Here is a 25265-nt window from a genome sequence, read left to right as displayed (position 1 = left end):
ATTGAATCTCTACATAATATGGGATTTTCAAGTTATGTTTTTATTACTGATTTCTAGTTTATAATTCCTTTGTGGTCTCAGAGCAGAAACTGTATGATTTCTATTCATTTAAATTTGTGGAAGGGTGTTTTATAGCCCAGAATGTGGTATATATTGGTGAATGTTCCATATGAACTTAAAGATTTGTGTTCTGCTGTGGTTGGATGAAGTAGACTACAAATGGCAATATATATAGTTGATTGATGGTTTTGTTGAGTTCAGCTACGTCTTTACAGATTTTCTGTCAACTGGGTCAGTCCATTTCTGATAGAGGGATGTTGACGTCTTCAGCTATGATAATAGCTGAATTCTGTTTGCAATTCTCTTTGCAGTTCTATTATTTTTTCCTCATATAATTTTACACTCCATTATTAGGGATATCCAAGTTAAAGATTATTATATCTTCTTGGAGAATTTATGCCTTTATCAATATGTAATGAACTTCTATATTCCTGATAACTTTGCTTGCTTTGAAGCCAGCTCTAAAATTAATATAGCTACTCCTGCTTTCTTTTGATTAGTGTTAGGATTGTATATTTTTCTCCATCCATTGGTTTTAACATGTATGTTTCTTTATATTTAAAGCTGGTTTCTTGAGACAAGGTATATATAGTTAGGTCTTGTTTTTTGATCCACTCTGTCAAGTTTGTATCTTTTAATTGGTACAGTTAGACCACTGAGGTTCAACATGATTATTGACATAGCTGAATTAATATCTGTTATATTCCTTACTGCTTTATATTTGTTGCTCTTCTTATTTGTTCCTTTTTTTGTCTTCCACTCTTTTAATGCCTTTCATGTTTGCAATATATATTTATAGGTAATCCAAATCCCCTTTCACATAACACTGCACCACTTCATAGATAGTGTGAGTACCTTTCAAAAATAAAACAATCCTAATTCCTCCTTTCTGTATCTTGTATCATTGTCATATATTTCACTATGCATAAGCATATGTAAGTACACACACACATACGCACATAAACATACATAATTCAGTACATTGTTCCTATTTATTATTATGTAAACAATTTGTTTTCTATTATATCAGTTAAGAATAGGAAAAGTAGGGGCGCCTGGGTAGCACAGTCAGTTAAGTGCCTGACTCTTGATTTCAGCTCAGGTCATGATCACGTGGTTGTGAGATCAAGCCCTGCATCATGCTCTGCACTGAGTGTGGAGCATGCTTGGGATTCTCTTTCTCCCTCTTTCTTTGTCCCTACCCTGCTCGTGATCTCTATAGATAGATAGACAGACTGATAAATAAAATAAAATAATAAACATAAAAAATAGGAAAATAAGTTTTTATTTTGCCTTCATTATTTTTTCTTTGATGCTCTTTATGTAGATCTGAATATCTGATCTATATTATTTTTCTTCTCTCTCTCTCGTTTTTTTTTTTTTTAACTTATTTTGGGAGAGATGGAGAGAGGGAGAGAGAGACAGAGAGAGAGAATCCCAAGCAGGCTCCATGCTGTCAGTACAAAGCCTGATGTGGGGTTTGAACTCATGAACTGCAAAATCATGACCTGAGCCGAAATCAAGAGTTGGTCACTCAACTGGCTGAGCCACCCAGGCGCCCCTCTCCTTCATTTTCGAAGAATAATTTCACAGAGTACAGAATTTTAGATTTTGTATTTTTTTTCTCACAACACTTTAAATATTTCAGTCCACTCTTTTCTTGGTTGCATGGTTTCTGAGAAGTTTCTTTCTCTAAAGTTTAAGATGTATTTTCCCTCTGGCTTCTTTCAGGATTCTTTCTTTGTCTTTGATTTTTTTGTAGTTTGAAAGTTATATGCTTAGGAGCAGTCTTTTGACATTTATCCTGGTTGGTGTTCTCTGGGCTTCCTGGAATTGTGATTTGGTATCTGACATTAATTTGGGGAAATTCTCTGTCATTTTTCCAAAATTTTTTTTTGTTTTTCTCTCTCCCTCTTTTCCTTCTAGTATACCCATTAAATATGTGTTATATCTTTTATAGTTGTCCCACATTCCTTGGATATTCTGTTCTGGTTTTTTTTTGGGGGGGGGTTGTTCTTATATGGTTTTTGTTTTGTTTTTGTTTTTGTTTTTCAAGGTTCCTATGGATATGTCCTCTAGCTCAGACAGTCTTTCCTCAGCCAGTCTACTATTTAGCGCACCAAAAGCATTCTTCCTCTATGTTAGCATTTTCATTTCTGTTGTGATCTCTAATACTAGTTTCTTTTTAAAGATTACTATCTCTCTGCTTATATTGCCCATCTGTTCTTACATGCTGTCTATCCATTAGTGCTCTTAGCATATTAATCATAGTTGCTTTTAATTCCCAGTCTGATAATTCTAACATTTCTGCATGTCTGGTTATAATTATTGCTCTGTCTCTTAAAACTGTGTTTTTCCCCCTTTTGATATGCCTTGTAATTGTTTTCTTGATAGCTAGATATACTGTACTAGCTAACAACAACTGCTATGAGTAGGCTTCTGTATTTGCATGGTCAGATATGAGAGGAGGGTAAGTGTTCTATAGTCTTATAATTAAGTCTCCATCTTTTAGTGAGCTTACGCCTCTGGACTGTGAACTTCACATGAGATTCTGAGTTTTTTTTCACCCCCTTACTTAGATGTCCAGAACTGACTGGAATTGGTTATTTGCCTTCCCCTAGGTCTGTTAGGTTCTGATAATACCATATGAGGTTAGGCTCTGGTTAACTAGTTTCCCTTGAGGGCAGGCCTTGTTAAGAATGGAGTGTTCTATTGCATTCAAAACCTAAAGTAGAAGTGGAATTACTTCCACTGTTTACTGTGAGAACCTGGTTAAGCTCCTGGAAGTAAGTTTCATAATATTGTGGGAGCCTTCCATAACTGGATCCCACTGGGATTTTTAACTCTCAGAGTTGTCTACACTGAGCCTCCAGCCATTCACTAATTAGAGCTCAGGTTTTCCTACCTGGCACTGGAAGTTTCCACTTGTGGATCTCTACGCCAGTAAGTCACAATTTCCTGAATTTGCTTATCTGTCTTTCCAGTCTTGGGGGCCAAGGTTTGTCCCGTGTCCTACCCCTCTCTTAAGGATGCAAGAGGAGTTGTTGATTTTTCAGTCTGTTTTACTTTGTACTTGTTGTTACGACAGAGTGGTGACTTCCAAAGTCCTTTCATGTACAGCAGGAGACTGAAAGTCTCCATATGGTGTATTTGAAAATCTATATAACTACAATACCATTATTATATTTAAAAATTGATACTAATTCCATAGCACCATTACGGGTTTCTTTAATTTTTTAAATGTTTATTTATTTTGGGGAGACAGAGAGAGAGAACGAGCAGAGGATGGGCAGAGACAGAGGGAAACACAGAATCTGAGCTGTCAGTACAGAGCCAGATGCAGGGCTTGAACCCACGAAGTGCAGATCATTACCTGGGCCAAAGTTGGATGCTTAACCGACTGAGCCGCCAGATGCCCCTGTACTTACTTATTTAAAAACTTTTTTTTTTAATTTATTCATTTTTGAGAGGGAGAGAGAGAGAGAATGTGATTGGGGATGGGCAGAGAGACAGGGAGACATAAAATCTGAAGCAGGCTCCAGGCTCTGAGCTGTCAGCACAGTCTGTCATGGGGCTGGAACTCACAGACCGTGAGATCATGACCTGAGTCAGATGCTTAACCTGCTGAGCCAACCAGGCACCCCTAGCACCGTCATGTATTTAGTCAGATCGTAAATTCTCTTGATTGTCCCCCAATTTTTTTTTACAGTTGGTTCTTTTGGAATCAGAGTCCAAAATCACACATTGCATTTAGCTGGTAGGTTCAAAAGTCTCTTTCAATCTGTAGGTTCCCAATTTCTCTTTGTTTTTGTTTAGAAAAGTATTTGTTGAAATAATACAGTTGCTTTTCCCCACTCTCATGTTATAGAGCATTCTGCCATCTCCAGTGTGATAAAGGATGCAAACTCCTCTCCCCCTAATTGTGCATTCAATTTCTGTGTGCATTTGGGCCTATTTTGTTATTTTCTGTTCTGTTTTTTCTTTTTTCACACACCAGTACCACTTTGTTTTAATGGTGGAACCTTTCTAATATAACTAATGTAAAATAGGGCTGATTCTCCATTTCTCTTTCTTTTCAGGATTTTTTTTTTTTTTTTTTTTTTTGGCTGTTCTTGCTTGTTTTATCTTTTAAGTAAACTTTGAAACCAGTGTGCCTTGCTTTAGGAAAGATAGCTAATATTATTTGGGGGAGGCTTATATTAAATGTATAGGTTAACTGAGGGATAACTGACATCTCTCTGACCCTAAGGCTTTAGTCTACCTATCCAACAACACTTATGTCTTTCTGTTTGTTCAGATTTAGTTTTTGATCCTAAAAGAGTGTTTTAAATATTTTCTAGATATATAGGTGTTAGACATTTTTTACTCCTAGGTTTTATTGTATTTTGGGGTTGGGGGGGATTTTTTTTTTTTTTTCTGTAATAAGTGTATCTTCTTCCCAACTTTAAACTGATTTTTATTATATCATTGTATTTGAAAAATGAACACCTCAAAGCCATCATTATTCTTTCAGTTAACCTAGAGAAAGTAGTTACCAATAGAATATTTGCTGTTTTTCATATATCACTCTTAAAATTTAATGTAAGGATGTAAGTTTTAATTTCATTTTACATGAAATATTATAATACAAGCATTTGTTAAGGTAATAATCTTAGAAAAAGAGGTAGAAGGTTAAATTATTTGATGTTGAAAAAGAAGTCAAAACATAATTCTTATGGTTAAAATATGCAAAGTCTTTTTTTCTATCTACTCTAAACCTCTTTCAAAATGTACCCAATAAGTCTGAGTTTCCTTAAGGAGACTGATCACTTATCTTTGTTATTTATGTAAGAGACTGAGTAATAATCAATTTAAAGGTTTGTATATTGTGATAAATGTGCTCCACATGTGTGTGCCCTTCATACCATTTACCTGAGTACATACTTCAGGCTCCAGTGGCTTACCCCACCAGCTTTCATTTTTAACACTCCAAAGCAGTTTCTCAGAGTATTTATTTTTAAGTAAAATGCTCTTTGTCTTTCACCATTGCAGCACAATTTCTGATTTATTTAGTAATAACATTTCATCAAATTATAGGGTCTTAGCAACTTACACTTCCAGCCTTTTTCAGCAAGAATTTAATTAAAGGGAAATGGGTGGAGAATGCCTCTAGGTATCCCTTGTGAAACCTCTCAAAGCTGTTTCAGAAATTACTGGTGAGGAAGAGATGTGCTCAGAAAATAGCTACTTTGCTATTTTCTCCACCCGCAGTGCTTAGACCAAAAACTGAGGGCAGTGGCTTCATGAGTAGGCCTGAACTTCTTTGCTGTTTATTTTACTTCTGATAGCATGTTCTCCTTCAGCAACTAATAAAATTTATTTGGTTTGGAAAATTGTGTCTGCTAATCCATAGGGAACAGAGAGTCCAGAAATGCTGGGTGGCCTTCAACTTGTCCAATTCCTATGGCTTCAGCTCAGCAAGTTCCCCAGGCAGTGGCGTAAGGGCTGGAGCCTTTCCATGGACACTTTCCCATGGACTGAGCATCCCAGCCACATGTTGACATGGGGAGACTGATTCAATCTGTCAGTTCAGATTACCACCCCCACACCCAACTCTTCTCCCCCCCCACCCCTTGAACAGCTCCCCACATGCACTGTGTGGTCATTTAGAAACTGCATACTTTCTTTGACCAGTGCACCCTGCCCTGTGTTTAGACTTCCAACTATTTGTCTACCACAGTACACCAGTGGAATTTCATCTCTTTTACCATTGGCCTTGGCTTCCAAATACAGTCATGTATTTGCAGAAATGGTCTGCCTGTGTTCTTTTAAACAGCAGATGCTTGCCCCTCTCTGTGGTTTAGATAACCTAGAAGAAATTTTTAATTCTTGGCCTAAAAATCAAACCTAACTTCTCAAGTCTGTCCCCGGTGTTGTTGCCGTCACAGCCCCCTGCAGGCTGCAGGCTGCAAAAAACCTTTCTGGGAGGACTGCTGAAATCCTTCCACACGTCTGTGGAGTGTAAATAACTCAGTATGACATCATCTCTCAGGTAGATCTTAAATCCATGGCTTCAAAAATATTGAGAAGTTTGGTGACCGGATGGAGAGGTTTTTCCCTACATACTAGAATGAATGAGTCAGTTGAACAAATGAAAGGAAGAATGGATGCAGGACTGACCAACCAATTGGCATCATGGTGTGACTGGGAATGTCAAAAAGGGTGATCATACAGTTCATAATCTAGACCAAAACCCTTTGGAGAGTTCAAAGGCATGGTGCCTTTTATAACTCTGGTGGGATAACAGGCATAAACCTATCCCAGACACACTGGGGTGTTTTTAAATGAATCTCATGCCTGTAATATGTTTAGCATGGTGCCTGGTACCCAGAATAAATGCTCAGTAACTGTTCACATGTTGCTATTATTATTGTTGACTTTAATAATTATATAAGTTTTGATAACATTTTATTAGTTTTTCCTCAAGCTTGTATCTTTCCCTTCTAATGGAAATATAGAGCGAAGGCCAAATGTAAGCTAAATTCCAGCTGCTAAAAACTATACAAAAAAGAAATAGATTTTATTCTCTATTAAAAAATTTTTAGTGGCACCTGGATGGCTTAGTCAGTTAAGCGTCTGACTCTTGATCATGTCAAGACTCAAGTCATGATCTCAAGGTTAGGAGATTAAGCCCTGTGTCAAGCTCAGTGCTGTTAGTGTGGAGCCCGCTTGGGATTCTCTGTCTCTTTCTGTCTCTCTCTCTCTGCCCCTCCCCTACTCTCTCTCAAAAACTAAATAAATAAATTAAAAAAAAAAACTTTTTTAAATCCTGTTGCTGAAAGAGCTAATACTGACTCCAAAAGTACTTACCAAGAAAATAAAATAAATTAGAAGAAAAGACTGACCTTCATCCAGGCTTCTAGTTTTGTGCTTTTTCAGCTCAGATAAGAAAACTCAGGCTTTAAGTGTTGTCGAATAATATAGATGAATATATATAAATGAAGAAAGGCTAGTGTAATACCACAGAAAGAAAGGTAGTGAAGAAGCATCGTAGTAACTAAAACTCTCATTTCTCTTTATTTATTTATTTATTTATTGAGACTCCCTGAGAGCCTTTTTTTTTTAAGAAAACATTAATAGGAGAACAAAATTTGTCATTGAAAAAGTTTACTTTTCAAATTAAAACCTGCTGATATTGATTTGTAATAGACATTCCAGTATGTTTTGGGTTTGGACATTTCCTTTGCTTGGTGTTGCTGGCTGTCTGCTTTGAAAAGTAATCTCTCTGCACATGTAAGTGGTGATGATGGTACAGTCCTCAAATTTAGCATGCTTCTTAGATCAATTTTTCATGGAAATACACCTTAGGGAATGAATACTTTCTAGTGCCTTGGAATTAAGTAGTTATCGAGAAAAGCTGACCCCAGTTTTTATGAGCTTCTCCAGCAACCCAAACAGCCCTGATCTCTTTCTGGTTTGGAAAGGTGAATACTGCCTGTGTTTATCTTGAGTGAGGAATCTTCTTCCTTCCCTTTGCCTCTCTGACATTCCCTACCAACAGGCACTGCCCTCATTAGGAAGTGTTCTTACAGAGAATTGAATTCCACATTCTATTTTTATTACAGTTATTAAAAAAACAGTTGGAGCCAAAGTTATTTAATAAGCACCTGAACTAATTTCATTATTATACTGCCTCTTTTTGGAAGAGATGGGGCAAACAACAGCCTTGGTATTTTGGAGAAACAAAGTATAGTTTTCTAAATGCCAAGGACCCATCTATCCAGAAGACTCTACTAGCAGATGTTGGACACAGCAGAGTGCCCTGTCAGGCTTCCCTGCTTTGTGTCAGAAATTATTACTAAGACTCAGATGTTCTACATGAAAGCACTGACTGCAAGCCTGTTCCTCCTACTTTAAATCAGAAAATTATAATGTACTACACATAAGTCCCAAACACCCAATCTCATTTTCCTAAAACATAGCTATAATGCAAAAAATGTCCCACGATTATTAGCTAGAAATCTGAGAGAGCCAAGTTTTTAGCTTATCCTTTTTTTCTTGAATCCATTGTTTTGATCAGTGTCCAGGCTAGGTAGATGGATTAAGTCGAGTAGGAAAAGGACAGTCTTAATGTTTCTATGACTAACACACGTTCAATAGAATGAAACTTTTCAGTGTCCGTTAAAACATTTTTATCTTTTGTTACTTTATTGGCTTTTTAAATTTCCACAGAAATGTATATTCATTTTATCTAGTCAAACAATACAATACAGATGTATATGCAGAAAATGTTAATTATTCCCTTATTATCACCCTCCAGTACTTCTGATAACCATACCTTATACTCTTGTAGACGTAGAAATCTGTATAAAACAATTTTTCTCTTTTTTTAACTAGTTTAATAAACAAAAAATAAAAACAGCATCACACCCTACACATGGCTCTAGAACCTGTGTTTTAACCAATATATCTTGTATAGCTGTCACGGGATACGGTTCCAGCTCATTTTTATAAAAAAGAAACATATTCCCTGATATAAATGGACCTTAATTTATTCAGCTGCTTGTCAATGGATGCATTCAAATTGTTTTTAATTTTGTTTTTATAGTACTGCTGCAGTGAATGTCCTCCCACTGATGCGTTTATTTCTACCAGGCAGGGTCACAAAAGTATGGTTATGAAGGCCAGGAAGATGTCTGTTTTACAGTTCATCATGGGGTATGACACAGCTGAAGGAACAAAACCATACCCTGTCTCACCTTTAAGAACATATGTCCCCTGTACCTGCTTCAGCACTGGATGTTGTCATTCTTCAAAACTTTACTGATGTGTGAGGATGAAAATGATAGCTGTGTTCAGTTACCTTTCTTTACTATTAATAAGGTTGAAATCTACATATATTTATTGGCCTTTTGCATTTCTTCTTTGGTAATTTGCCTTTCCCCCCTGGTTTCATTGAGATATAAGTGACATATAATGTAATTTGCCTTTTTCATTTCAAAACTAACCTGGTACACTTTTAGAACTTTTTATATAATCTGAATGTGTTGGTCCAGTCAAATTCTGTTATGCAAGTATATTAAGATCATATTGCTTTGGTGATTTCTCCATCCAGTATTGATTACAAAGTTATGTTTCTGGTGTTTTGCGGGCAAAATAGATTGTTTTGTTCAAATATTAAACATGGGTCCATAAATTTAATCATTCACAGCAAATAATAGAGTATACTCTGAATCACAGGTAATAAAAGATAATTGTTAATATACACATTTTTTAAGCTGTGAGAATAGAACATAAGTATTATATATTTACTGACTTGAATGTGTAATTTTGCAGATCTTCTACAAATTTTTAACTAAGCAATATCTTTTATTTCAGATATTCGACGGCACCACCATTTTACACTAGCTTCCTTGTTATATTTGTTCACATTTACCTACTGCTCATTCCCAACAGCTCGTGCCTCTGTGACCTAACGGTAAAAATCACATTTAATGCGCACAGCTGCTCTGAGGGCCCAGGAATGGTGGTGCCTGAAAACTGTTACTCAAGTGAGAAGCTTCTCTAATGATGTACATCATTATTTCATATAAGAATATCAAAAGATATCCCTGCTGTTTGGGAAGGGAGGAGCCACAGAGCAGCCATGTTCCCTCTGCACCTCAGAGTTTCCTGCTTCTTGGGGGCTTTCTGACTCCATGACACAGGCTACGATACCCTTTGCCCCTGCCCAGTAGTATTCTACTTTAGAAAGCTGGATGGAAACCCCTCCTGAGGGTCTACTAATGTGACTAAAACTGGCTGACAACCTAGAGTTTGAAAAGACTTCCTAAATACTGAAGGGAGTGAACACAGGTCCAGGCACCAGGGCATCTGGCTTATGTGGGAAGTCCATCTCCTCGCTCTCCTGGGCCCAGGCCCCTCTTCCAAGCAGCACCTCTAACTCTCCAGTCTGCAGAGTGGAGAGACTCGTGGATAATCTTAGGTGGACAACCAGCGCCAGCATCAAACCTTCTGGGTTCAAATTGTAGCTGTGAGTCCTTGGTCTTTCTCTGACCTCATTTGCCTTCTCTGCAAAACAAGGATAATAACGGTACCTGTTTTGTAGATTAAAATACAAGTAAAATGGTTAACATGGTTTCAAGTAAGCACTTAATAAATGGCTTTGAGCCTCTTCTGTTCCTCTGCATCTGGCTTACCAGTCAGCTCTGCTGTCCTGCATACTACGTGGCCTCCTGGTATGGGCTCCCTCTGAAGACCTGGCACCAGTAATGGCTGCACTTCCATCCTGTCTCATTGACTGCTCTTGGCTTCTGTCTGTCAAAACCATGTCCTTGGGGAGGTCACGAAGGGCCTGTTGAGTGCAGTGCATCTGTTTCCCTCTCCACGTCCTTAGTCTGTCTTAGCAGTGCTGGTCAGAGCCAGACCTCCCTTCTCTTCCTGGGTGACAGTTGTTCTCTGCTTATGTATTTCCTACCTCCTCCATCTACAACTCTTCTTCCTCATCTACCTGTTGTCACTACTCAGGGCACAGACCTGGGCCATCTTCTCCCTCCACAGAGACCTCATTCCTTTGGAGTTCTCTCTTGTGTCACTCCATGCTGTTTGACAGTATGGTTCCTTAATATATATATCTTCAGCCCAGACATCTCCCCAGAACTTTGAACTTGGATATTCAAGGACTTACTTTATCCCTCTTTTTGAGCGCTCCTCAGATATTCTAAATTTGTACACTCCATTAAAAAATAAATTTTAAAAAATGGGCCCCTGGGTGGCAGTTAAGCATCCAACTTCAGCTCAGGTCATGGTCTCCCAGTTGGCAAGTTTGAGCCCCATGATGGGTTCTGTGCTGACAGGTTGGAGCCTAGAGCCTGCTTCAGATTCTGTGTCTCCCTCTCTCTGCTCCCCCCATGCTCACACTCTGTTTCTCTCTCTCTCTCTCAGAAATAAACATTTAAAAAAATTAAATTTGTACACCCCAAACAAAACTTTTAATAAACCCTTCACACCCTTCTCTTTCCTTCTTTCCATCGGAGTAAATGATAGGCCCATCCAGCTCGTTGCTCAGGAAACCTAGGACAACCTTGATCGCTACTTCACCTTCACCACCTCTCATCAAATTCATTGTCAGTTCCTCTTGATGTTACTACTAAAATACATTCTAGATACTCTTCACTTCTCCACTGCCACCTGGGTCATGCCAGCTACCAGCTCCCCCTTGGCTCCCACACCCATTCTAGTCCCACACTCCGTTCTCTGTGCTGCAACTGGAGTGATCTTTGACACTCCTCTGTGTAAAGTCTTCAGGCCAGAATAATCACTGAATAAGAATCCCAGAACCTTACCTTCCTACAGTACTGCCTCATCACAGGCCACATCACCTTTGCACTCTGGGGCTTCTCTCTTCTTCTGTCCTTGTTCCCTGTCTCCGGACCATCACAGCTGCCGTTCCCTCAGCTGGAATGCCCTTCTGGCGACTCTTCACAGCTAATCACAGATCAGCTGGAGAGGCAGTCCCTGACCACCCAATCTAAACTGAGACCCTTCTCTTATTCTCTTTTTCAGCCTGTCCTTCTTGTTAATTGCCTTTTTCTCAGTTTTTGGTGTGTGTGTGTGATGTGTACCTCCCATCGGGCTCCAAGCGCTAGGGGTATACACTGGGTCTGTTTTGTTCCCAGTTTTCTGGCCTGTACCTGGCACACAGGAAGTGCTCCATCATCTTCCTTGAATGAATGACCACCAGCTCCTTGCCATTGAGTATAATAGGGGAGGTGGCATGAGAATTGCAGCCTAGAGCACTGGTGGCATCCATAGTGTGGCCCCCAGATGTGCCAGGTGATGCAGGGGTGGGGGCACCATGGCAGTTGTACTTTGCCAGGTGTGGGGAGGTGGGGGAAGGGAGCCCAACAGGACTTCCCAGAAGTGTTGAAGCTCGGGGTGAGAATGTAAGATCAGAAAGAGAGTTAGAAGGGGGCCTCCCTCCCGCCCTTTATCCTGCCCTCTGTCTGCTTCTGTGAGAGTCCTTGCAACTCTTCAGCTTTGTCTAGCCTTGCCCCAGAGTCAATCCATGACAAAGGTCTGCAGGAGTTATGCTGAGGGAGAAGAAAAAAGAGAAATCATGAGAAATTGCACTGTGACTCCTCCTATTCATTTCTGCCCCGGCCCCCATTCCCTGGGCTTCAGGCCAGCTCCTGCAGAGAAATGGCCCAGAAGCCATGGTGAAAGGAAGGCCCTGAGGGGGTTTTGGGGTAATAGGGAGTCTCTGTGCCCTCAGCTTTTGTTTTTCTTACTCAAGGCAGTAAACACCTCTGGCAGAACCTGGAAAGCGCTCTGCTGTCTGTGGCGCTGCAGGTGCAGAGGCGGGAGGCCTCGCTTGGGAAAGCAGGGCTGAAGGAGGAAAGAGAAGTCTTATCAGACCAGAACACACCCAGTGTTCACTGTGGGGACAGCCACCAGTGGCTCTGAGTTTGACAGGTGTCCCCTTACTCTACCTCCCAGGAGGCAGAGGCCCTGACTCACTGACCTGACACAGGAGGAACCTCCACATACCTTCTCCTGTGGAAACGCAGCTCCACAAAATGTTTGGGGCCCAGAGTATCACGGTAGGAATCGACACCGGATCTACCAGGTCATAACCACCATATATGAAATTGTTACTAAAGGAAAAGACCTTTTTTAACTTGCAAGCAACAGATTTATAAATATAGTTACTGAACATTTCCTAGATGTCAAGCACTGTGCTAATCTCTATACATATATAATTACTGCATTTGATACTTCTCAGAACACTATTAGGGAGATGGGCCCATTTTATAGATGAGTAAACTGAGGTTTGGAGGTGAAGTAATTTTCCCAAAAGCCATCCAGTTAGTCATTGGTAGCCCTGGGACTCAAACCCAGATCTGATTATACACACTTTAAATCCTTATGATGTACTTTCAAATATAAGTTGTTTCTTTTTTAATTTACATCCAAGTTAGTTAGCATATAGTGCAATAATGATTTCAGGAGTAGAATCCAGTGATTCATACCCTACATATAACACCCAGTGCTCATCCCAACAAATGTCTTCCAAACATAACTTTCTTAAATTAGGGACTGTATACCTCAAGGCCTTTTTCCATCTTTTCTTTTATCACTCTTTCTTCCATCACTGATATTTGTCCTTTTTGAAAGCATTATTTTCTTTGAGCATTTCTCTAATTTCGTGAGTTGAATTGGAAGCAAATTCACATTATTTTGCAAATGGACACTTGGTGAATATTCATGGATACTATAAATATTAACTGCTGCTGACCATGATGAAAAGATTCACAAACTGGATTTGTGACTGCGTTTTGATCTCTCTCAGTCTTATTTTCTCAGTAACCCATTTCTATTTAAAATTTTGTTTATTTTTGCTGAAAGGAAGAAGATTTCTCTCCCCACATCAGCTGTCATCTGCCTCTGGCTTCGGCACCTTCCCAGCCTTGAAAAAGCAACACTGCATCTTTTTGAAAAGCTAATCTCCAGTGGGAGAAATTTCCTGAGAAGGATTGAATGCTTTTTGAAAAATTCATTGCTGGTACGTGCTGGGCTTTGATGAGGAGAAAAGCCCTTACTTAAAGAGGATGCATGGTATCATCTCTTTTTCTCAAAGCAAGGGGAAATGTAAACAAGAGAGCAATTGGCACCTTTTAAAATAATGTATAGGCATTTTGTTGTAGAAATACCAATGGTTGGGCTTTTCTGCATACTTGGAGCATTTATTGAAAACAGGGGCTTTGAGATTTACTTGACTGGTGGACCTTCTATTACATATTCACAGAATTGATATTAGGGCACACTGTTTTAAAACAATATAAAAACATTTTAAAAAATTAAAACAGTATATCTGGTGACTCAGTCGGTTAAGTGTCCGAATTTGGCTCAGGTCATGATCTCACGGTTTGTGGGTTCGAGCCCTGCATCAGGTTCTGTGCTAACAGCTGAGAGCGTGGAGCCTGTTTCAGATTCTGTGTCTCCCTCTCTCTCTGCCCCTCCCCCACTCTTGTTCTGTCTCTCTCTGTCTCAAAAATAATAAACTATATTAAAAGAACAATATTTCTTATTTCCATATGAAAAGTTAGTTTTAAAAAATGAAGATCTTAACGAATGAGAGGAGGAATAAAAACCCTAGAAGAAAGGTTAAAGCAACAAAACAAGTAAGAATTCTGTAAGTTTTCTTTTGGTGTAAGCCTTCCAGCCTTGAACTCTACCCCCATGTGGTGGCTCTCCTGTCCTCCCTTGTACTTGGGACTTCTCTGACCTGGGAATTTGGAGGCTCGTTGGGACAAATGGAATGGCCTCATTGCCTAATCCAGTGTCAGGCGGCAGGGCTCACAGGCAGCTCCCAGAACCTGAGGGGGGGTGCTGTTTTCCTTTTGTAGGAGGCAACTCTGTGGAATTTATGTGCATTTTTCTAAGAGCAGGAATAAAGACCAACGCGCCCTGAAAAAACAAGTCAAAAACTACGGGAAGTACCGTGCTCCCTGGACATCTGTTTTACTAGAACCCCAGTGGTTTTTAACATGCTTTCTTATTAGCTTTCATAACCTGAGGAAGATAGGGCACAGAGATTTCCTTCTTACTGTACAGATGGAGAAAATTAGTTCAGAGAAGGTGAAGTCAGATCTTGAGTTGGGGGCCAGGACTGGGCAGGAGAACATGTTCACCTCCCGACTTGAGCTGAGACTTGGGAAGAAGGGAGCTCTGAGGTTGGCTGAGTTTCCACAATGCCCACCTCCCAGACACCTTCTTTTTTTTATAATTCCGTTTTGGAACTTGCTGTTTTCTTTCTCTTTCAAATTGGAGGCTGTATTAGGGAATCCTAATTGAACCAGTTGCCTTCTTCCTATGTCTGTTGTTCCTTGTAGGTATCTCCCCACTCTCAAATGTAAGTGTCCAGGCTTTCTCTCTTATTCCACAGGCTCCTCTCTGCCTTCACGTTCTGGGGCCTCCCAGGTGACTGTGGATGGTGCTCTAGTCACCATTGGCCATGGACCTTTAAGTTAAGTGGCACAAATTGAACCCAGCTGATTTGGAAGTTTACAATGTTTGACCTTAAAAAAAAAAAAAAGAAGGAAGGAAGATAGGGAGATAGGGACAAAAGACTGAGAGAGCAGCAGAGGATTTTTTTTCTGGAAAATTACTGCTTGACCTCACCATTCAAAAGAGTTGCATAGTAAGGTGAGAAATGAGAATGCACCTTACATAATAATAATTATAGTAAAATTCAAAATGAACAAAGGCTTTTGTTTATACAGCCCATTTCAAACATTACTTTTATTATCAGGTAAATCTCTATTTCTTATTTTTAACGTAAATGTGCATGGTATAATTTAATTTTCTCTAGTCCTTTTTCTGTGGCAAAATACGGTACCTGAGTAATTTCCTTGCTATCAGGTCCTTATTAAATTTTCTTCAGGTCCTCTCCCTGTAGAGAAATTCCAGTTCTGTCGACTTTCTGAGTTGGTTGGATTCTGCGGCCTTTCATTGGTCCTGGGGTTCTTCTCTGAACCTCCCCCATGTCCTTTTTACCTGGGGCTCTCAGGCTTGAGGCGCAGGAAGCAGGCAACCCCACTGAACATTGCACTACACAGCCCCCAGTCTCCAACTTATAGTTTGGTCTCCCCTAGGCAGACAGCTCCGAAGGCTGTTGATCTACAAAAGTATTTATCAGGATCATGTGTGTAGGGATTCAGAGCTTCCATTACGGTCAAAGGAGGATTCCAGAGGGTGTTATTTGGTTTAATTTATTGTGGCATTGGCAGGATGTGACCTCTCTATGCCTTATGGTACAAGGAGGTAATTACAGTGCAGAATTGCAAGTCCCTGGTTGGCGTGGGCTGTTCTCCTCAGGCATCCTGGGGCTGCAATGCCAGAAAACCAGGCAGGCTGGGAGATGGCTGTGACGTGACTGCGTGATTAGAAGGGTAACCTGAAGAACCTGCTTCCTAATTGCATCATCTGATTCATTTATCACAGCACGGTATCTCAGGGCAGTGACAAGGCCGTGCAGAAGTATCAGAGAGATCTCGAGACTCTGCTAGCAGGGGCCTGCTGTGTTTGCCTCCAGAAGAAACTCGATGCCTATTACATTAGAGTTGGATTCTGAGAGTAATTAAAGTGTGATGGTCTACGTAACTTGTATTTTATATGGAGCACTGTTAATTATGTTTCCATCTCTTGGGACTGTCCAGAAATAGCCCTGGAAATTCTATAGTTACAGGATGCTGCAAAAACAAAAGATAGAAGTGTGGTACAGATTGAACAAAGGGAAATGATCTTCCCAAATGTTCTTTGGCCTCTCGGTGACTTGAAAGCTTGAAATTTTCTCTTCTTCTTCTCCTTCTCCTTGTCCATTTTTTTACTATTTTAAGTTTTTATTAAAAATTTTTTTTAATGTTTGCTTATTTCTGGGAGAGGGAGGGGCAGAGACAGAGGGAGACACAGAATCCAAAGCAGGCTCCAGGCCCAGAGCTGTCAGCCCAGAACCCGACCTGGGGCTTGAACCCACGAACTGCGAGATCACCACCTGAGCCAAAGCAGGACACTTATCCGACTGAGCTCCCCAGCTACCCCTTAAGTCTCTATTTTAATTCTAGGTAGTTAATAGACACTATTATATTAGTTTCAGGTGTACACACTTCCATACATCACCCTGTGCATACCACAACAAGTGCACTTCTTTTTTTTTTTTTTACTTTATTTCTGAGAGAGAGCGAGCGTGAGCAGGGGAGGGTCAGAGAGATAGAGGGAGACACAGAATCTGAAACAAGCTCCAGGCTCTGAGCTAGCTGTCAGCACAGAGCCTGACGCGGGGCTCGAACCCACGAAGCATGAGATCATGGCCTGAGCCGAAGTCTGACACTCAACCAACTGAGCCACCCAGGCGCCCCAAGAAGTGCACTTCTTAATCCCCATCACCTAATTAACTTATCCCCCCACCAACTTCCCCTCTGGTAATCATCAGTTTGTTCTCTAGAGTTAAGAGTCTGTTTTTTTATTTTTTTCTCAGTCTCTCATTTTTTTCCCCCTTTGCTTGTTTGGTTTCTCAAATCCACATATGAGTGAAATCATATGTTAATTTGTCTTTCTCTGACATTATACATTAAGCATTATACTTTCTAGCTCCATCCATGCCTTTGCAAATGGCAAGATTTCATTCTTTTTTATGGCTGAATAATATTCCATTGTGTGTGTATAGATACAGATAGATGTAGATGTAGATGTAGATATAGATTGAATTGGTGAATACCTCCAGCTTTGCTTTGTTTTTTCAAGATTGCTTTGACTATTCAGGGTCTTTTGTGTTTCCATACACATTTTAGAATTGTTTGTTCTACTACAGTGAAAAATGCTATTGGTATTTTGATAGGGATTGCATTAAGTGTGTATACTGGAAAGCCTGGTATTTTCCATTAAGACAGGCACCAATCTAATATTACCTGAATTCTAACAGCAATATCTTTTTGACTTCCAAAATAAAAACAAGTTTTCAAACCTGCTTACTTTTTTTTTTTTTTACAAATAGTTTATTGTCAAATTAGTTTCCACATAACAGTGCTCATCCCCAAAGTGCCCTCCTCCATGCCCATCCCCCCTCCCCCCCACATCCATCAGTCCTCAGTTTTTGTCAGCATTCAAGAGTCTCTCATGAAAACCTGCTTACTTTTGAGACTCACCTTTTGGCTTCCCTGGGCTGGGCTGGCCCCAAGTTCATGGCCACCCACTACATCTGCTGGTTTCTAAATAAATTGCAGTATTAACCTCAATTTGTCATTTACTGTGCAGACTGACACTTTTCAAAGCAGATGGTCTTGTGTTTTCCTTGACAGAACACACACTTCAAGACCATAATATTTAGCTTCAGACCTACCTTAAAAACTAATGTCACCCAAAGCAGTGAAAGCCACTTGCTAATTATACAGAGGGTTTTTTTTGATACTGGTTTCCTAAGGCCAATGCAAATCAGAAGGATGTTATATTTTCCAGTTACAATTCTGTCTGTGGAGCCCAGAAAGCTATTGTTTATATTCCGCATTTGAATGAGAAGTGCTGGCTGGGTGGCACCATGGCGCTGTGCTTGGCTGCCCTGCTGCATGCCAGGGCCAGGATGTACCCTGGTTCCCATGCCCTTTCATTCTACTCCTTCGTTGGCTGACCCCACATGCTGCCTGTCCCTCCAGCTGAGGCCAGAGGAGCTGGTCCCTCATCTCCGCAGACAGATTTGTCCACAAAAGAGAGGGAGGAGAGGGGGAAAGGAGCCTGGATTCATTTTGTTTTTGTTTATTCAGGTTTTAAATATGAAAATACTCCTTGTATTCTCTCCTACCCTAAAGTCTCCATAGCTCAGTTAAAATCACTTCTTCATCTTGTCAAATATGCNGGAATTAGTTCTTAATCTAATAAGAACTTAAGAATAAAAAACATGAAGATATCTCAGTGCCCTCATTAGCCTCCTTGATGTGAAATAGAATATGTTCTTGTCTTCATCTTCCAAAGAGCAATTGTAGCCACTTCAAAAATAAAAACTTCCTTTACACAAAATTTCAAGCACAGTTCCCCTTTAATAAAAGATAATACTAAAGAATTAACTCCACATCCCAGATGATGTCAGTTTTCTGTACTTGAATAACTTCTTACCAATGTTCTAGGGTTATCTTTTCCAAATTTTTCATTAGTAATCTTTTAAGCATTTCTAAATTAATGTGGTGCTTTAATTTAGCAGTGATCAAATAGGAAAGTGGTGGTGGCTTATACTTGTAACAGAAAGGTAAAGAACCTGCATCTTGGACAGTAGTTGCACCTCCCATCATTGACCTCTAGGGGGCACCAGACCCCCGTCCCTGCCCCCACCCCCACCCCATCATTGTTTCTTCAAAGAAGGAGGCCCAGATTGCAAGTGCTGCTTTCACTGTTAGGGGGTTCAGGACTTTGCAATGGACCAGTCAAATGAAGGGAGAGAAAAAAAACAAAGACAAAGACCGCGCAGTGTTCGACCTGGGGTTTCAGTGCCATTTAGTCACTGAGCCAAGAAGCAGCAGGGGATTGAGGGGCTATCTTCCTGCTCAGGCTGCACAAGCTAACTCTGTAGAGGCCACTGGGCAAGGCTAGAAAGAACTTCAGGTTTTAGGGATCTTGTTCAGCATCCAGAGCTGGCATCCCTTTGTCTTAACACTCTTGGCGAGCATGGGTAAATTTAAAATACAGATGTAAGTTTGTACTTAAGTTGTTGCTTTCTTTCAGCCCAGAAATGATACATTTATCACTAATTAAACAGTAATTACATTATGGAATACGGGGTGGGGGGGTATTGCTTGTAGTATAAACAACATCTGGTAAAGATTAAAAAGAAAGAACAATTTTTCCAAGCTCAAATTTGTTGAAAGAAATTTGAGTGTTTTGAAACAGAATAGGTCCTGAAATGTAAAAGGGATATTTACAGTCTTGTTTTTGGCATTTTGGAAATAGAATAGAAGAAAATGGCATAATAAAACATACATAGTTATAAAGGTGCCTTATTTTACACAATAGATATGAAGATTTTATATAAGTAGATATTTTAAAAACCAGATTGCTTTTGAACTCATAAAGGAGCTTACTATTGAAATGAATCTTCTGAAGAATCCCCTTTTTCAAAGAGCAAAGTTATTTTTTGATAAATATAGTTGCCCTTTAACTACATACATATATTAACACAAGGGTTCCCACACGGCAGGGTTTGGAAGCATGGGCTGGCATTGCTGCGTTGCTGGCTGATGGGTCAACTCAAGGGGGAGCTTCTTATCAGCCACTTCTTTTTAAAAAGAATGACCATTTCTGAGTAAAAATATTTAACTATATTAAAATAGACCATGAAAGAGAATCTGTTTCAGGCTTCCTGGACTTCATTTTACCTCTCACCTGCAATTTCCCACTTTATTTTTTAGACAAAAATATCTATGAAGAATGATAAATGAAAAAGTCTTGAGAATTTTTGTTTCCTCGCTGCCCCCCCCCCTTTTTTTTTAATGAGGCATTCACTTTTGTGAATTACCTCAAATCATATTATAATTTTCCTTTCTGGTTTATATTCTCTCTCTTCCTCCCCTCCTCCCCATAGTCTATCTCACACACACAAGAAATCAGAAAATGATAGAAAAGTGGAAAGATTTCTTCCATGAGAATTATGTTCTTCCATGTTCTTAGGTCTCTTTTAAGTGACAAGTGGCTTGTAATAATCCTTGATAAATCGGGATGAAAATAACAGATGAGACATCAAGGACAGAGAGTGAGCATGGCTGTTATTTGTACAGTTGGCCTCTCCCTCACCTTCCTGCCACAACACAGGCCTAGAGCACACCACCACTGCGCATTTCTTCTGTGTTGACTTTGTCTTCCCTTGTTTCGTTGAGGGATGAGAATGGGCTGTCCTAGGCAGAGAGGAGATACACATGCATTTCAGGATCACGTGGGAGATGGGAAGGGGATGCTCACCCAACAAAACAATCTGATCCATAGGAAGAGGAAGTCAGAGTCTGGAGCCCTCCATCATCATCTTCTGTTAGTCCTCTGACATTCAGTGAAAGGACTCAGGGTGGCGTGAGGGGAAGGAAGAAGGGCTAAACATGCATTATTGATGGCCTCTTGGTGACATCGTTTCCCTAGATTTGAAATAATCTGTACATGGAAATCATTAGGCCAGATGGAGAAGAGCAAGCAGAGCTTGAGAAGGAACAGTTTGGTAGGATGGAGAAAAACAGACAAGCAGATGGGACCCAAGAAAGTTTTTCTTTCCCTCATTTTTACAGGAAAAATAATCCACTGGGTTGTAGGGCTGCAGAGCTAGGATTTGAGGCTAGGTTGCAGAGTGGCCTGTGGTGTGTTTACTGTAGGGTCCCATTCTGTAAATAAGATAGGCCACCAAGGGGTTAAATGTCTGCCTCTTCCGTCACATGAATGCTGTAAAGATTCAGCGGGGAAATTTATGGTTTCCAAAGAAAGATAAATTAAGACTTTAATTCTATTCGGAGAATTCTCTTGATAAGAAAAGCAGCTTAAGTTTGCTTTTGTGATTTGATGTCACTGGGACACATGCCTGGCCTGTGAGCACTCCAGGCTTCATGAGGGGACTCACTGACCCTGAAATTATGTGCTCGGAAAGTGTAAAGAGTCCCATTTTAAAAACCATCCACAGGGGCTAAGGATGAGAAAGAGCTGTTCACGGCTCTGGAGCAGCAAAGAAGACTGCTTTTTAAATCAAAATCTCTGCCACTGCTGTTTCAGCAAGGCTCCCCTGCCTCCTGGCATCTTATCTGTTGTAAAAGCCAAAATGGGCTGTAGAAGCAGGTTGAGAGCAACCAAAAGTCAAATATTTAGACAGAAGCAAATCTAAGCAGAGAGTCCATTGGCATGGAGAGAGCAGGCAGTTCCACACATTCTGGAGACATTTAAAACATTGGATTGAGTGGTTTTGACAGAAAACACTGCACAAAAGAGAAGTTATGTCCAAACTCTAGTCCTCTTTTAACAAAGTGAGTTAGAACATCCTTGCATCTCCTCCTTGATTTTCATAGTAGCCCTGTTCTACACAGTGGATCATTCTCTCATTTGCCATTTAGAAACCTGTGACCAGTGTTGAATGATTTTCTACTAGCATCAAATTTATAGAGTGGCTCTAGATTTGTTAGACCATTCTCAAAGGAATGGTTCTATTTTAACATTTCTAGTTTTGGTTTTCTATCCGTGCATTTTCAGGCTCTGTGTGTCTGTCTGCCTGTGGGCACTTCACAGTGTTGTTTGGTCTTAAACACTTAAGAGGCATGTTGTCCATCTATGAAAGTTTGAAAAACTTTTGGCACATTTGGTGAATCACTTTAAGACATACAGTGTGCTTGGGGTGCCTGAGTGGCTCAGTTGGTTAAGCGTCCGACCTCGGCTCAGGTCATGATCTCAGGCTCTGTGCTGACAGTTCAGAGCATGGAGCCTGATTCACATTCTGTGTCTCGCTTTCTCTCTGCCCCTCCCCTGCTCGCTCTCTCTCTCTCTCTCTCTCTCTCTCTCAAAAATAAATATTTTTTAAAAAGACATATAGTGTGCTTTTCCCTTCTTGTTTGATTTTTCCATTATGAATATATAGAAACTTATGATATTTTCTGGGCATTTATCCAGTGACCTCTTCATAACTGTTATTATTTACTGTGGGCCTGAGTCACTGGGAGATTAACGGACTTGCCTGAGATCAAAGCCAAGAAAAAGCTTGCCTCTCTTCTGTTGAACCGTGGTCCTGTCAGACTTGCTTCTTAAGTACATAATGAGTTTACCAATGAGAATTTTTAGTTGGTCTCTTTTAGATAAAAATGCACGTCAGTGAAAGATGAGGGAGCATGGGTTATTCTACCTTGAGAGTAGAGATTTGTAACTTGCAAATCACAAATCTCTCTCTTCCAGTAATTATAAGGGAGTTTCCCACCGTTTTTAACAAGTGGCAGTGCTCTTGCCTGGAACTTTCTGTGGCAGCCTGTAGTGGTGGTGTGTGAACACTAGATGGCACACGTTCAATATTACAACTCAAAATGCCCAGCCCAAACCGGAGAGTGGAAAAGAAAATCTATGGAGATAGGCTCCATTCTTTCTTCAGAGTGGTCCAGAAAACTTGAGAGACAAAGCATATCCTTTCTTCTCTTCTTGTTGAGGGGGCTTTGTAAAAATATTTGCCAAAGCTGGTCATATCAAGTGCGGTATGACTCAAAGAAATTCCTCAATCCATTCACATTTGGATGCTACTGTAAAATATGTGTTTCACAAATGGCATTTTTTTTCATCTGGTTAACTCTCAGGCTTTGAGCTCTGGCTGAAAAGATAGGGAACCTGAGTCAGGCCTATTAAAGCCCTACCTAAGCTACAGTGGGTCAACTTCTGCAGATTTGAACTGTCAGAACCATCACAAAAATATTCATAGAATAAATTAGATCACTTTCTTTGTTCAAGATGATGGTTTCTATATTTTGTCTTCAATAATACAAGCTGCTAAATTCTTTTTTATTAATTTTTTATTGTTCATTTTTGAGAGAGAGAGAGAGCACGCGCGTGCACATGCAAAAGGGGCAGAGAGAGAGGGAGACACAAATCTGAAGCCGGCTCCAGGCTTTGAGCTGTCAGCACAGAGGCCGGCATGTGAACCATAAGATCATGACCTGAGCCAAAGTTGGACACTCAACCGACTGAGCCACCCAGGCACCCTGCTAAACTCATATATAGAGCAGGATTGTGACAGTCACTGCTTCCCTATAAATTACTCTGTACTCAGTGCTCAGTAAGGAGGAATAAAAAGATAGCAGGCCCAGACCTGACCTTGAGGTATTTCTAGGCCATGGGAGGTGGTCAGACCCATGGGTATTTTGTGTAAAACTAGCAACACACGCAGGCTCTGCCTCCACTACAGCACACTGGTGAAAGATATTTTTAAATTTCCCATGATACTTATTGACTCTTTTTTTTGGATCATATGGGCTTATTATAGGAAATGTGGAACGAACGTACAGTAGTATAATGAGGAAATAAGCTTGCCTGTGATCCCTTTGCCCTGAGAGAACCCGTTTGCTCCATGCACTTGGGTTTTTTTTTCCCCTAACCCAAAGAACTGTGCACATTTTCTAGACACCAGCAGTTCTAGACAACTCATCTGCCTGATAATAATCAGTCGTTATGTTATCAGTGAAATGCTTCTGATATTTTACTTTTGGTCTCTTCACAGCCCGAAGCAGCCTGCCACCCCGCCATATTCAGAATTGTTGATGAGACTTTCAGGTAAATGGTGTGCTCTTCTGCTAATAATTGGCCTAGAAATGTGCAGTTCCAAATATGAGTAAAAAAATGTGTGGTCATTTCTGGCTATACCATGGAGAAGTTAGTTTCTGATTCTGTCTTACCCATCCAAGCTATTTGGTAAAGCCCAAATGCCAGTGTATATTTAAAAACCAATGCCTAAGAATTAAGATAACTTTCATTTTTTAACCACTTAAATTTCTAATAATGGTAGAAAGGCAGAAGTGAATTAGATATTAAATCATTAAATATTCATGTAGGATTTTTCTCAGCTCAAAATAAAATGTAGCAGTGTACTCCCTTCACCACATGAGGGCTGACCAATCTTTTAAAAAGATGTTAATGCTAAGGAAAACCAAGAAAAATAAATAAGCAAGGCCATTCTTAAGAGAGCTCTTCTGAAAGGCAAAATCAACTATGCATGTTATCCTCCAACACATTAATTTTGCAAATGTGAGTACTTCTTGGGAAGTACGTTGGATTTACAGATGAGAGATGAGAGCCCAGTGGATACCAGGCAGTAGATACCATGGCTGGCAGTTAGTGGGAGCTTGTTACCCGGGGAGGGTTTCTGTCCTCTTTCCTGGGTGCTGGGGAAGTCCTGGTACTCACCTTCCCCACCCATCCCACTTCACATTCACCGGTAGAGGCTCCAGGGCAGATAGTAACCCTGGGGAAAGGAATTTTTACAACAGCAAATAACCCAGCCTTTGAGTTAGTCTTGAAACATACCAACTTAAAGCTAAATGAGCATACGAATGTCAGAATGCTGTGTTTAGTTTAAAGCAAGCAAGGTTTGAGTTGATTTCTTTTTGTTTCAGCAGAAAGTTGTATGAAAATGTACAGAAACCAATCCAGGTACACACAGATTCTTCCACTGTTTTACTGGGTAGATTTGACCCGAGCAATTTACCCCCTTGGGCAGCTCTTTCTCCACTTGAAAAAATAAAAGGTCTGTTGATTTTGCATGCCCGGGCATACAGTGTACAAATACTTCTAGAGAGCACTCAGGCCTAGATGGAAGAGACATGAGGTGCTTCATAATTTAAAAACCAAGCAAGGAAGCTTTGCAGATTGCTATTTTAAAGAAAGTATTTCGGAAAGGAGTGACACACAAAGACTGAAATCTAAAGAGCTAGAATACTGCTGAAGCTTATGGCACAAAAAGAATGTTTCCACTCTTCCCGTTTACAGTTCAGGCTCACATGTTTGCCAAATTAATCATTAAATGTGTTGTAATCTGGCTTTGCATTGCTCAGGTATGCACTCCTGGAAACCGATGGAGCCCCAGAAGTACTAGCCACTATTCAAGTGTTTACATGGTGCTTTGTGGAAGCTCTGGAAAAACAAAACAAGCAGGTTTGTTATGTTGCATATATTAGTCATCCCCTCCAATG

The 25265-nt window shown here is 40.2% G+C and overlaps 1 protein-coding gene across 1 annotated transcript in view; it reads left to right on the top strand.

Annotated features, from left to right (window-relative positions):
• The window catches only part of FANCC (FA complementation group C), a 260016-nt gene that overhangs the window by 205421 nt on the left and 29330 nt on the right, over positions 1–25265 (top strand). The window contains exons 8-10 of the mRNA XM_077749500.1: positions 13447–13603; positions 23798–23850; positions 25128–25227. Of these exons, the coding sequence (XP_077605626.1) occupies positions 13447–13603; positions 23798–23850; positions 25128–25227 (310 nt within the window). The remainder of the gene's footprint in view (positions 1–13446; positions 13604–23797; positions 23851–25127; positions 25228–25265) is intronic.

The sequence above is a fragment of the Crocuta crocuta genome, unplaced genomic scaffold, assembly GCF_008692635.1.
Source record: "Crocuta crocuta isolate KB4526 unplaced genomic scaffold, BGI_CrCroc_1.0 scaffold99, whole genome shotgun sequence".
Lineage (NCBI taxonomy): Eukaryota > Metazoa > Chordata > Mammalia > Carnivora > Hyaenidae > Crocuta > Crocuta crocuta.
The sequence above is the reverse complement of the archived record's forward strand: the minus strand, read 5'-3'. Positions and strand labels throughout refer to the sequence as shown.